This window comes from Saccopteryx leptura, chromosome 1, assembly GCF_036850995.1.
Source record: "Saccopteryx leptura isolate mSacLep1 chromosome 1, mSacLep1_pri_phased_curated, whole genome shotgun sequence".
Taxonomy (NCBI): Eukaryota; Metazoa; Chordata; class Mammalia; order Chiroptera; family Emballonuridae; genus Saccopteryx; species Saccopteryx leptura.
Window position 1 is genome coordinate 39,766,776 of NC_089503.1, and position 14,298 is coordinate 39,781,073.

Here is a 14,298-nt window from a genome sequence, read left to right on the forward strand (position 1 = left end):
CACCCAGCAATCCCTGCCTGGGACTGATGTCCGGCCCATCTTGGGCAGCTGCTCCATTGCTTGGCAACTGAGCTATTTTAGCACCTGAGGCAAGGCCACGGAGCCATCCTCAGTGCCTGGGGTCAACTTTGCTTAAACCAATCAAGCGATGGCTGCAGGAGGGGAAGAGAGTGAGATGGGGGGAAAGGGTGGAGAAGCAGATAGTCACTTCTCCTGTGTCCATTGACCGGGAATTGAGCCCGGGACTTCCACATGCCAGGCAGACATTCTATCACTGAGCCACCAGGACAGGGCCTTCTTATTTTTTTTTTTAAAGTGAGAGTAGGAGAGATTGAGACAGACTTCCATATGCGCTCTGACCGGGATCCACCCAGCAATCTCTGTTTGAGGCCTATACTCAAATCAACTGAGCCATCCTCAGTGCCTGAGGTCAACACTTGGCTTGGACCAACCCAGCTATCCTCAGTGCCCGGGGCTCAAATCAATGGAGCCACTGGCTGCGAGGATCAAACCAAGGATGTCTGCCTTCCAGGCTGATGCTCTATTCACTGACCCAACCAGTCAGGGCCTTAATCAGTATTCAGGGCCCTAATCAGTAGTCAGGGCATTCAGGTGCAAAGGAAGAGAAAAAGAGATACAGATTAGAGAACAAAAACCTAAAATAATCTTTATTTGTAGACTACATGTAGACTTCATTTTTTATATATAGAAAACTCTAAAGCAATATGCAAAATAACTACTAGAACTTTAAGATGGTTTAGCAGTCTTAAGATACAAGGTCAATATAAACATTTAATTTAATTTTTATATATGAGCAAATAAGAATTGGAAATTGAAATAAAAAACTACAATAGAATTTACAATAGTATCTACAACAGCATCAAAAAATCATACAATACTTGATATAAATGTTACAACATACATGCAAGATTTAGACACAAAACTATAGAACAGTAGAAAGGGTAATCTAAAGTAAATGGAAAAATACATTTTGCGTGTGGATGAAGCAAATGGATGAAGCAAATATGGTTAAAATGTCAGTTCTTCCCAAAGTAATCCACAGACTCAACATAATCCCAATCAAAACTCTTAACAGGCTTTTTTTGGGGGGTAGAAATGAACAATTTGACTTTTAAAATTTATAATGGCAATTTAAAGGATCTAGAATAACAAAAGAAATTTTGAAAAAGAACAGACATCTCAATGGGACAAAATAGAACTCAGAAACTGACCTATACACATATGGTCAATAGGAGACAAGGTAATTAAATAGAAAAAGAACAGTCTTTTCAAGAAATGATACTTTATATTTGGGAAAAAATAAACTTACTCTTAAAATTAACATAAAAAACACCTAAATGGCCTGATCAGGCAGTGGCGCAGTGGATAGAGCGTCGGACTGGGATGCCGAGGACCCAGGTTCGAGACCCCGAGGTCGCCAGCTTGAGCGCGGGCTCATCTGGTTTGAGCAAAAATCTCACCAGCTTGAACCCAAGGTCATTGGCTCGAGCAAGGGGTTACTCAGTCTGCTGAAGGCCCGTGGTCAAGGCGCATATGAGAAAGCAATCAATGAACAACTGAGGTGTTGCAACAAAAAACTGATGATTGATGCTTCTCATCTCTCTCCGTTCCTGCCTGTCTGTCCCTATCTATCCCTCTCTGACTCTCTCTCTGTCCCTGGAAAAAAAAAAGACCTAAATGTAGATGGTCAAACTATAAAAATTTTTAGACAAAACAAAGAAGAAAATCATGATGTTTAGGTAGCAAAGATTTTTTTATTAGGACACAAAAGCACAAAATTTCAAAAAGGTTAAGACTGTGAAAACAGAGGCTGGGAATGGGAATACACATATTAGCAACACATGGATAAAGGGCTTGTATGAGTATAAGATTCTTATAACTCATTAAGATGACAACCCAATTAAAAATTGAGCTAAATATTTTAATAGAAACCTCACAAAAAGATATGCAAATAACCAATGAACATATAAAGAGAGACTCAGCATTATTAGAAGCACAATGTCACTACATATACAATAGAATGATTTAAATTAAGTGAATTTTATTTATTTATTTATATGAGGGGAGGGGAAGGGATAGAAAGAGAGACATGAAGGGAGAGAGAGAGGGAGAGGGAGAGAGATGAAAAGCATCAACTCATAGTTGCATCACTTTAGTTGTGCACTGATTGCTTTTTGTACATGTCTTGACCAGGAATTGGACCTCGGGCTCAAGCTAGCATGACTACACTCAAGCCAGTGACATAGGGTATCTAACTAGCAACCTCAGTATTCCCAGTAGATAGATGCTCTATCCACTGTGCCACCAGCAGTCAGGCTAAATGACTGACTTTTTAAATAAGTGTTGGCAAGAATATGGAACAACTGAGCCCACAATGGTAGTAGGAATGATAAATAGTACACTTATTTAAAAAACATTTCTGCCAGTTTCTTATAAAGTTAGATATATACTTACCATAAGACCCAATAATTCCATTCCGAATTATTTTCCCAAGAGAAATGAAAACATGTCTTCAGAAAGACTTTTACATGAATACTGTAGCAACTTTATTCATTACGATCCCTAATGGAAACAATCTGAGTCTAGCAGCAGGTGAGTCCTTAAGTCCTTAAGTAAAAATATGTCCATACAAAGAAATACTACTTGGCAGTAAAAAGGAATAGACTACCAATCCACAGTTGCGAATATGCCGAGCAAAAGAAATTGGAGTACGCCTGACCAGGCGGTGCTGCAGTGGATAGAGTGTTGGACTGGGACCTGGTGGACCCAGGTTCGAAACCTCGAGGTTGCCAGCTTAAGCACAGGCTCATCTAGTTTGAGCAAGGGTCACTAGTTTGAGACCAAGGGGTCACTAGCTCTTCTGTAGCCGCCCGCCCCCCATCAAGACTAAGGTGCTGCAACAGAGAATTGATGCTTCTCATCTCTTTCTTTTTGTCTGTCATTATCTGTCCCTCTCTCTGTCTCCCTCTGTCTGTCACACACACAAAAAAGTTGGAATACATTCTGTGTTAAAAAATTCAAAAAGAATGCTGATACTTTAAAATTAGTAATACTAATTAGTAATATTATTGCACAGTAATAGGAAACAGATCAGTGGTTGTCTTGCTCTGGGTACTAGAGTTGGGGATGTCTGTACAAGAGGTTAAGGAAGAAACTTTTTGGAGTGATGGAAATACTTTATCTCCTAGTAAGGGTGGTATATAATTAGTCAAAACTCAATTAACTATAAAATTGAAATGTAAACTTTAAGTAAATATATTTTATTTATTGATTTTAGAGAGAAGAGAGAGAGAGAGAGAGAAATGGGAAGCATCAGCTTGTAGTAGCAGCTTCGCCTATGTGACTTGACCGGGCAAACCTGGAGTTTTGAACCAGTGACCTCAGCATTTCAGGTCAATGGCTTACTCATTGCATCACCACAGGTCAGGCTGAAATGTGAACTTTTATCACAAGTAACTTATAGAATAAAATTGTTTTTAAAATGTGGTGCCTTAGAACTAAACACAGATAAATACAAATACAGATAAATATAAGGTACAAGAGAAACCCAAAAATCCATTATGGAGATACAGTACTTGTAAGTGGGGCATTTTAAACCACTGAGGAAAAGATTCAATAAAATTGTGTAAATATAGTAATACAATATATTTAAATATGAAAACAAAGCCAGAAAAAAAGGAGAGGCTGAAGATTTGACTGTATAAAACAAAATTTCATAAAAGTCCTTTAAAGAAAGACAAGCAAAGGAAAACAATGTTACTTTCACTTCTTAGAATAGCAAATAGTGAAAAAAAGTGAATTTTGAATGGATTCTGATGTATTATCATAAACGGAATCTTAATAAAAGACACAACATGCATTCCAGTTTTATCTTTCTGCCATCTTCATCAACACTGGTGCTATCAGAAACCAAACCATCTTCCTCAAGTTCAGGAGGCCCCACTGACACTACAGTGTCAGTCTTGCCACTGCCTGCCTGCTCCATGGCCACCACCTTGGGTCTCCCTCAGCAGGAAGATCTCATGAAAAAATACTACATGTGAGCCCTGTTGTGAAATGTCAAGGCTGTGGGTTCAATCCCTGGTCAGGGCACAGATGGGAAGCAACCAACAAATGCACAAAAGTGGAACAACAAATGAATACTCGCTCTCTCCCTTCCCCTCTTTGTCACTCTAAAACCAATCAATGATAATAATAATAGAAAGCACTACCTGTGTGTCTGTCTCCCATTTCAATAAATTACTTTTATTAGACCCTGGTCGGTAGCTCACTCAGTTGGTTTGAGTGTCGTCCTGATAGACCCAAGTGGCCAGTTCCATCTCCGGTCAGGGCACGTAACAATTAACCAATGATGCATAAATAAGTGGAACAACAAAGAGATGTTTCTCTCTACCTTTCTCTCTCTTTCTAAAATTAGTAAATAAAAATATTTTCTTTCACTCCAGAATATAGAAATAAATGAATGAATGAATAAATGAAGATAGAAGCAATACGAACACCTTTGCTATTGAGATAAATAACCATTAGAATCCAATTGCTTTCATCTGTATGTCAGTGATTATCAGTGGTGATGGGTTTTATTCCAATGCTTAAACACCATCTTAAAAAAATCCTTTGTGAATTTATCCTAGCAATTTTCTTGTTGATGTATAGGAGGTATTTTTACAAATATTTCCTTTTGGGGTGTGTGCTCTCATGGTTACTCCTCTTTAAGTTACCTTAGTAGTGTTAAAAATAATGTAAGTTGGCTTATTTGGAAATGTTCTAGTCAATCAATTGTAAGGAACAAAATAGGAAGGTTCCATCGTGATTATAAAGCAGATTACCAAATTCTTCATTTCAGGTTTAAAGGATATGCTTACAAGAGCTTTATGCATTTCTTAATTTAGACATAAAACCCAAGTCAAGATGAATGCTTTAAATTTTCACACAAAAAAATTTAAGCATTGATAGTAAACAAACAAAACATCTGAATAACTTAAAAAACATAACACTGCCTTATAAGCCAAGTATAATTTTCATGTCTGAAAATAAAATACAAGTAAAATAGCTGGTTCTGTAATAACCTTAATTTTAAAATGAGGGTGCAAACAGTGCCTACTTAAATTAATTAAATAGCACGAAGGGTCACAGTAGTAAATACATAATTCACACCGCTGAGCTCCTTCAGTTGTTGAAGCCTGACTAAAGTGCCAAGGCAGTGGCTGTACTACCAGAATAGATCGGAGTAATTAATCAGTGTCAAATAGATAGAAAATGACTGATGTTGTTAAGCGCGTATTCAGTGGCGAGAGCTGCAGAGGACATTCTCTGTGCAGCTGAGCTGTATCACCTTGTTTTAATCATCGGCCGACGGCTGTTAGGATACCACGAAGCAGTATTATAGTTCAATCAAGAAAAAAATTAATTTTATTTCATGTGGTATAAATTCAGTGGTTTTTAAAACTTATTTTCTTCCAGAGCAATTAAACTGTGTTTCCCCAAAAGGGAGAAAAATAAAAATTCATTATTACCATCACTATTAAAGTTAAAAAAAATAAATGGATTCCCCACATAAAAACTTACTAGGTATATGCAGAGAAAGAGAAATAGCCAGATTTTAATTATATTTCCAAAGCCAAATAACAAGAAAATGATCTAGGTTTTTAAAGTAAACACTGTCATATAAGCTTGCATAATAAAATTGCACATTACTTTTAAAGGAAAAGGAAACACACACACCCTGAATTTAACATTAAAGTGAGTGTTCTCTTCTTGTAAGAGCATTCATTCTTACTCCCACAATCCTGGAAGTGCTCAAAGGCCTAGGAGCACTTCTTTTACAACTATTTTTTGAACTACATTGTGACTAAAATAACAAAGAAAACAAAACAAAAACAAAGTAGGATTATTATTTCATAGTTTCATTTTGCTTTTGGCCAAATGTAGAATTCTAAGACTGAGGCATCCCCTATTCACACCATTTTTTCCTACCTTCCAAATATCAAGTCTACTTCCAAGGGGTAAATCTACCATTAAAAAAAATCATTACTGACAATACACATACAAAAGCTGGGAAGAATAGCTGTATAAATGTTTATAACATTTTACTTACTAAAAAATTTTGTCATAACACTTGCTGAACACTAAAGGTCTATATTTCTGAATTATTCTCTATTTGTTGTACTAATCTATATGTCTATCTATAGCATATACCAATACTATACTGTCTGGGTTAATATAACTTTTTATTAAGTTTAGAAATCACATAAGGACTCCAAAATTGTTCACAAAATTGTTTGGCTACTATAAGCCTTTTGCATTTCCATATAAATTTCAGGTGCCTATTTCTGCTTTGCTAAATTCACTTACTAAGTTCTGCAGTTCTTTTGGTAGCTCCCTTAGAGTTTCTACATACAAAATCACGTTATCTGTAAATAATGATAGTTTTATTTCTTCATTTCCAGTGAATTTTAATTCTTTTTTGTTCCTTATTGTACTGGCTAACACTTCCAATATAAGAGAATAGGAGTGGCGAGAGCGGACCCCTTGCCTTGTCCCAAATTCAGGGGGAAAGCAGTCAGCCTTTCTCCATTCAGTATGATGTTTGCTACTGTAGACTGTGTGGATGACTTTATCACAGGGGCCGGGAACCTTTTTGGCTGAGAGAGCCATGAACGCCACATATTTTAAAATGTAATTCCATAAGAGCCATACAATGACCCGTGTATGTTACGCATTATCCAATAAAAATTTGGTGTTGTCTCAGAGGACAGCTGTGATTGGCTCTAGCCACCCGCAACCATGAACATGAGCGGTAGAAAATGAATGGATTGTAATACATGAGAATGTTTTATATTTTTAACATTATTTTTTTATTAAAGATTTGTCTGTGAGTCAGATGCAGCCATCTGGGTCGCAAGCCATAGGTTCCCAACCCCTGCTTTATCAGGTTAAGGAAGTTCTCTTTTATTTATAATTTGCTTGAGTATTTATCATAAATTTTATCAAATGATTTTTCTGCATCCATTGATGTGATCATGCAGTTTTCTTCTTTATACTGTTAGCTTAAAAGTCTTAATATTGAATAAGTCTTGCATTCCTGAAATAACTGCCCCCCCCCCAATGTGGTCATGGTGTTCTTTTCGTAATATTACTGGATTCAATTTTCTAGTATTTTGTGGAGGATTTATGCATCTATATTCATAAGGAATACTGGTCTGTAGTTTAATTTTCTTGTACTATCTTGTCTAGTTTTTGGCATTAATATAATATTGCTCTCATATAACTAGCTCTATTTTCCGGAACAGACTTTGTATAATTGGTGTTATTTCTTCTTTAAGTGGTTGGGAGAATTGCAATGAAGCAATTGTGCCTGGAGATTTGTTTTATGAAAAGATTTTGAGGCTGGCTACCTGATTTTGTAAATAAAATTTAACCAGAACACAGTCACACCCACTCATTTACCTACTGTCCCTCAGGTTTAAGGTGTCTGTGGGACCCCGCTGCTGCCACTGTTGCTGCTGCTAGCTACCACGGTGGGATTATTGGAGGGCATGAGTATGAGAAAGCAGAAAAAAATAGAACAAAAACAGGGATGTCCCCTACTCCCTGAGCATTAGGAGAGCGTTTCCCACATCTCAAGCTAGAATCAGAGGGCTCCTCTGGGAGCTCTTTCTGTCTGTGATGATGCTCTTTGCCACGTTTCAGGCTGTTTGTAGTCCAGGTTAAAGAACACCGGAGGAAAATAAACCATAATTCACCACTCTTTCAGTGGTACTTTGAATTCTGGTCTTCTTTTCCAACTTATCTGCTATGGTTACTTTCCAGAGATCTCAAATAGCTGTTCCATGCATTCTGGTTTTAAGCTGCACACCTGCACTGGTGAATGAGGTATGGTCTGGGCTTATATCATCTCCCTTGGAACTAAACTCACTGTGCCTTTATATTTAAATGTGTTTCCTGTAGACAGCATTTACTTAGTTCTGGGTTTTATTCAGTTTATTTTTGCCTTTTAATTGGCATGTGTAGCCCATTCATATTTTTAAAAATATCTTTTTAGAGCTGTTTTAGGTTTAAAGCAAAATTGAGAGGATACAGAGATGTCCCATATCCCCCGGACCCCAACATGCACAGCCTTATTAACATTAACATGCACAGCCTCCTCCATTATTAACATCATTCATCAGAATGGTACGTTCTTTTACCAAGTATGAACCTATACTGACAACTCATCATAATCACCCAAAGTCTATAAGTTACCTTAGGGTATAATGACATATATCCATCGTTTCAATATCATGCAGAGTATTTTCAGTGCCCTAAAAATTCTCTGTGCTGTGTATTTGTGTCCCCACTCCTAGCACTGATCTTTTTACTGTCTCCATACTTTTCCCTTTTTCCAGAATGTCATATAGTTGCAAACACAGTGTGTAGCCTTTTAAAAGTAGCTTCTTTCACTTAGTAATATGCACTCACGATTCCTCCATGTCCTTTTATGGCTTGATAGCTCATTTCTTTTTCAGTACTAAATAACATTCCATTGTCTGGATGTAGAAACCATTCATATTTTATATTAAGTCTATCATTATACCATTTGTTTTCTATTTGTCTATCTATTTATGCTCCTATCTTCTTTTGAATTGAAAATTTTTTCCAGGATTCCATTTTGTCTCCACTACTAGCTTACTAGCTATATTTTGTAGTTGAATTTATATTTTAGCTGTTGCTCTGGGGTTTTTATTATACGTTCTAAATTTATAACAGTTTACCATTAAGTTGCTTCATGTACAAGAACTTCACAATACATATCCAAATTCTCATTGATTTCTTTTATCATTGCTAAATATTTTATGTCTCCATATGTTTTGAAACCCATAATATGTTATTATTTTTGCTTTACATAGTCAATTACCTTTTAAGAAATTAAAAAGTAAGATAATAAAGGCTTTATTATGTACTCATACATCTATCACTTCTGGAATTTCCCATTCCAGGGTTTATATCCAGCTTTCCACTTGATATTTTCCTTCAACTTTAAGAACTTACTTTAATATATCTTGTATTACTGCCCTGCTGGAAATGAATACTTTCAGCATCTTTCTTCTGGAAGAGTTTTTATTTAGGCTTTATTTTTGAAATAGGTTTATTTTAAACATAGAACCTAGGTTGACAAGTTTTTTTTCCAGCACTTTGAAATGTTATTTGATTATCATCTGGTTTACATAATTTCTGATAAGGATTTTAAAGTTATTCTTTCATTGTTCCTCTCACTATGCTTCCCTTTTCTCTGATTGTTAAGATTAAAGAAAATTATCACTGTTTATTAGCAATTTGTCTATGATGTGTTTTGGTGTTGTTTTTCTTTGAGCTGATCCTACTTGGAATCCACTGGGTTTCTTCCACCTATGGGTTATAGTTTTTATTAAATATAAAAAAAATTGGGCCATTATTACTTCTTCACGTGTATTTCCATTTCTTCCAAGGACTTCTATTATTACATTTAAATTAGAGTGCTTCATATGTTCCAACAGGTTACTGTAAATACATTTATTTAAAAGAATTTTTTTCCTCTCTGCTTCATTTCATATACATTTATTGCTGTATCTTCAAATTCACTGATCTTTTCTTATGCCACTGATTTCATCAAATGACATTTTTACTTCAGATACTATAATTTCCATCTCTAGAAGTTCTATTTAGATTTAAAATATTTTCTCATATTCTCCTCAATATGTTCATATGCAAGTAGTTATATGTTTTACATGCTTGAGTGTTAATTCCGTCCCTTCTGGGTCTGTTTCGATTGATATTTTCCTTCATCCAGTGTTGGGTTGAATGCTGACCACGATGAATTTTATGTTGATGAGTGTCTTAGTTTTGTTGGTTTCCCTAGTTGCCATTAACATAGCTTATGGTTGAGTTTTTTCCTTTCAAGACTTGTTTTTAAGCTCCAACAGAGTAAACTTTACTCTACGGATAGTTTATTCCCACTATGAAACTAAAGCTACTCTATAGAGTCCAAACTAACTCCCCACTGTAGCAGGCTGACGCTTGGATACCACACCCCTATGTAAATTCTGAGAACTGTTTGGTTCACAGCTGCCCCAGCTACTTTGCCTGGCCTCAGGCATTTCATCCTACATATATACATTCAAGTACTCATCTAAATCTCAACAAACCTACATCCCATGTAGATTTCTAGAGCTCTTTTTCTGATTAGCATGTCCTTTTTAGGACTCTGCCCCACAGCTTTTGGCTTCTATTCATTAGTCCCACCATCAGAGGTTCAGCAGCGTTAAAAAAAAGTGATATACTTATGTACTTACAAAATTGTTTCTTTATACTTCCATAGCTGAGAATAATCACATTTTCCATACTTTGAAATTTCCCTTTCAAATCTTTCTTCAGATGTGCTATTTTAGGGTATTCTTCTACTTTGTGAAGTATTGGCCTTACTATTTAAATACAAGTACCTACACGCTAGCAGTGAAGAAAACATGGAATGTAGATAGTGTCAGAGGGCAACATTAGTCACACACCTCCCTCGTAGTAGTCTGAAAAAGTCGAATCAATTACTCTAAGAATTACTAGGGAAAGAATAGTTAGGATTTCAAATTTTTTTACTAGGCATAAAATAATATTTTATTGTAATTAGGTAGGAGAATTTTCAAATGAGGAATTCCTCAAGATTATTTTCTTTTTCTTTTTATTCTCTCAAGATTAAAAAATAAATAAATTAGTAATGCCTTTAAAATTCTAGTATTAGAACCAGAAAATGGTTACGGTAAAGAAAAAAACATTTTCACTTTCCCAAACATCAATCCAAGGATGGTATGGGGGGAGAAATAGTAATGGATGAAGACTTGACGGGAGGGGGGTGAACACACAATACGGTATACAGAGATGTGTTGTAATACTGGGCACCCGAAACCTGTATAATTATGCTAACCATTGTCACCCCAATAAATTTAATCAAAAATAAAAACTTTTTTTTTTCATTTTTCTGAAGCTGGAAACGGGGAGAGACAGTCAGACAGACTCCCGCATGCGCCCGACCGGGATCCACCCGGCACGCCCACCAGGGGCTACGCTCTGCCCACCAGGGGGCGATAATCTGCCCATCCTGGGCATCGCCATGTTGCGACCAGAGCCACTCTAGTGCCTGAGGCAGAGGCCACAGAGCCATCCCCAGCGCCCGGACCATCTTTGCTCCAATGGAGCCTTGGCTGCGGGAGGGGGACAGAGAGGAAAGCGCGGCGGAGGGGTGGAGAAGCAAATGGGCGCTTCTCCTGTGTGCCCTGGCCGGGAATCGAACCCGGGTCCTCCGCACGCTAGGCCGACGCTCTACCGCTGAGCCAACCGGCCAGGGCCAAAAATAAAAACTTTTGACCTAAAAAAACCCCAAAACACAGAACTATACAAAAACAAACAAACCAAAAATGAGAATGTGAAAGTATCTCATCTGTGTTTGTCTATTTCAGTTTTGCTGTGCTCAACCTTTCTGGAATAAAGGAAAAGAACGCCATCAAAGTTTTATTTCCATAGCACTGCAAACTCAAAGTGAAAAATAACAAGGTGCTGCTTTGCTCTAATAGTGTTTATCTGCATCTACTAAATTCAGCTTATTCATTGACAAGAGATCAAAACTATAGATTTTTATAAAATACTTTAAACAAATAGGGAATAATATAATAACTGCCTAGGATCCACTACTCAAAATTTGTCAAATACTAACATTCTCCCACCAATCCTTCAATTAAAAAAAAATAATTCAAATATATGGCATTGAACCCCCTTCATAGCTTTTTCTGATTTTATTTCTATCCTTCCCCAAAGGTAACCACTACCCTGAACTCAGTGGTATCACTCTTAAGTGTTGCTTCTTAATTTTACTGTGTGTGTGTCTATGTATACTTTAAAAATTCGAATAAATGTTATATTGAAGGACTCATTCTGCAACTTCTTTTGCTCAATGTTGCCTTTGATAGACACATATATAATTTATTTTATCTGCTATATTTTATTGTATATCTATCTTCTGTTGATGGACATTACAGTTGTATCTAAATTTTCACTTCTACAAACCATACTGTTGTGCAAGTTCTTGTACACAAAAAGGGAAAAACTGTGGTGTAGGGATAGTACATCTATACTTAACCTGGCATCGAACTGTTCTTTAAAGTTTTTGTACCAATTAAGACCACCAGCAGAAGAGTATAAAAGTTACATTTGTCTACATTATCACCAACAGTTGACACTGTTCAACTGTATGTATTCTTTTCCCCATAGTGAGGAATAAGGAAGTGTCTTATAGATTAATTATCCTTCCCCTGAGTTACTAGTGATGTTGAGTAACTTTTCATTGAAGTTTATTGTACACTCACTTTTTCTACAGTCAGGAGGCTTGCAGTAAAGGTGGGACAAGAAAACTCAGAGGTAATAAGCAGCTTAAATTTAAAAAAGTAGAGGTTTCATAATCAAATTCTAACGTTTGGAGCTAAGTGTGTACTTTATAAGAACTACGGATGCTCACATAAGTGAACAATCAGTGAGATATAAAATAAAGGAACACATAAGTGACTGGTCATTGAACACTAGGATTTGAAGAGATGGAGACAGTAGAATGCATTCTAGACAAATATATTTTGATTACGATAATTACTGAACAACACTCTCTTCAATTTTTACTTTACCATTATTGGTGATATTACCCTATAGTCACTTGGGAAATGAAAATACTTTCTTCTGGTTATATTTGCACTTAGTAAATACCAGTTATTGCTTAAAGAAAAATTTTCTGAATTATTCTGTTGCTCAAAATAAGAGTTACATAATATATAACATACACTTTCACTGGAAGAAATTAGATTTAAATAAAATTTTTCTTTAAATTATTTCTTCAAAGGAAATCTTACCTTTTGTGACAGCATGGATGAACATAGAGTATTATGCTAAGTGAAATAAGTCAGTCAGAGAAAGACGAATACCATATAATTTCACTTACATGTGGAATTTAATGAACAAAAGAAACAAAACAAAAACAGACTCAAAGATACAGAGAACAGACTGACAGCTCTCAGAGGGGAAGAATGTTGAGGCTGGGGGTGAGGTGGAAAAGATGAAGGGATTAAGAAAAAGAAAAAAAGAAAAGAAGTCCTAGCCAATTGGCTCAGTTGTAGACCATCGGCCTGCCATGTGGAAGTCTCAGGTTTGATTCCTGGTCGGGGCACACAGGAGAAGTGCCCATCTGCTACTCCACCCCTCCCTCTGCCTCTTCTTTCCTCTCTCTCTTCCCCTCCTGCAGCCATGGCTCAAATGGTTTGAGTAAGTTGATCCTGGGTGCTGAGGATGGCTCCAGGGCCTTGCCTCAGGTGCTGAAATAACTTGGTTACTGAGGAATGGAGCAGCAGCCCCAGATGGGCAGAGCATCAACCCCTAGGGGGTTTGCCAGGTGGATCCCAGTTGGGGTGCATGCGGGAGTCTGTTTCCTTGCCTGCCTCCCCATCTCACTTAATTAAAAAAGGAAAAGAAGAAGAAGAAAAGAAGAAATCAGACACAGACAATGGTATGATGATTGCCAGAGGAAAGGGAGGTGAGGGAGGTAGAAGTGGATAGAGGGAGGAGAAATGGTGACAGAAGGAGACCTGACTTTGGGTGGTGAACACACAATGCAGTATACAGATGACATATTATAGAATTGTACATCTGAAACCTGTATAACTTTATTAACCAATGTTACCCCAATAAATTCAATAAAAATTTAAAAATTACTTCTTAAATAAACTGACATGCCATCTAAAATGTATGTAGATGGTAAGCTCTAAGAAAATCTTATTTTAGCATCTGTTATACTGCTTCAAATGCAATGGGCACATAAAAAGTCGTTGTAGAATGAATGAATACTGTATATTTCAAAACAAATAAGACATTTCCTCCCCTTTTCTTTCTCACCTCCTTTAACTGAAAATGGCTTTTCCAATAGAAATATTGTTTGCTTCCAGTGTGTTTTTGTACTCTGGGGGCCCGTAGAGAACACGACCTGCATTGGTAGAGTTCAAAAGTATCTGATGAAGTACAAGATATTTAATAACATGGTACATTAATCTACTACATCAAATACAAGCTCCAATTGCTTACAGCAGCAAAATGCTTATGATCAAACACCTTGGGGCACAAAAATAAAATGCAATGTATTTCACATAATTAATTCTTACGAGACAACTCATAATACTTACCCTGTGATGGCAATTCTTCTCAAAATATATATCAAAGTAGCCAGCAATTGCCTTATTAAAA

The 14,298-nt window shown here is 36.6% G+C and overlaps 1 protein-coding gene across 3 annotated transcripts in view; it reads right to left on the bottom strand.

Annotated features, from left to right (window-relative positions):
• The window catches only part of PRMT3 (protein arginine methyltransferase 3), an 88,349-nt gene that overhangs the window by 4,981 nt on the left and 69,070 nt on the right, over window positions 1-14,298 (bottom strand). For all 3 annotated transcript variants that reach the window (XM_066364535.1, XM_066364520.1, XM_066364528.1), the window contains 2 exons: window positions 14,238-14,288; window positions 13,954-14,041 (listed from right to left, as the gene is read on the bottom strand). In XM_066364535.1, the coding sequence (XP_066220632.1) occupies window positions 13,954-14,041; window positions 14,238-14,288 (139 nt within the window). The remainder of the gene's footprint in view (window positions 1-13,953; window positions 14,042-14,237; window positions 14,289-14,298) is intronic.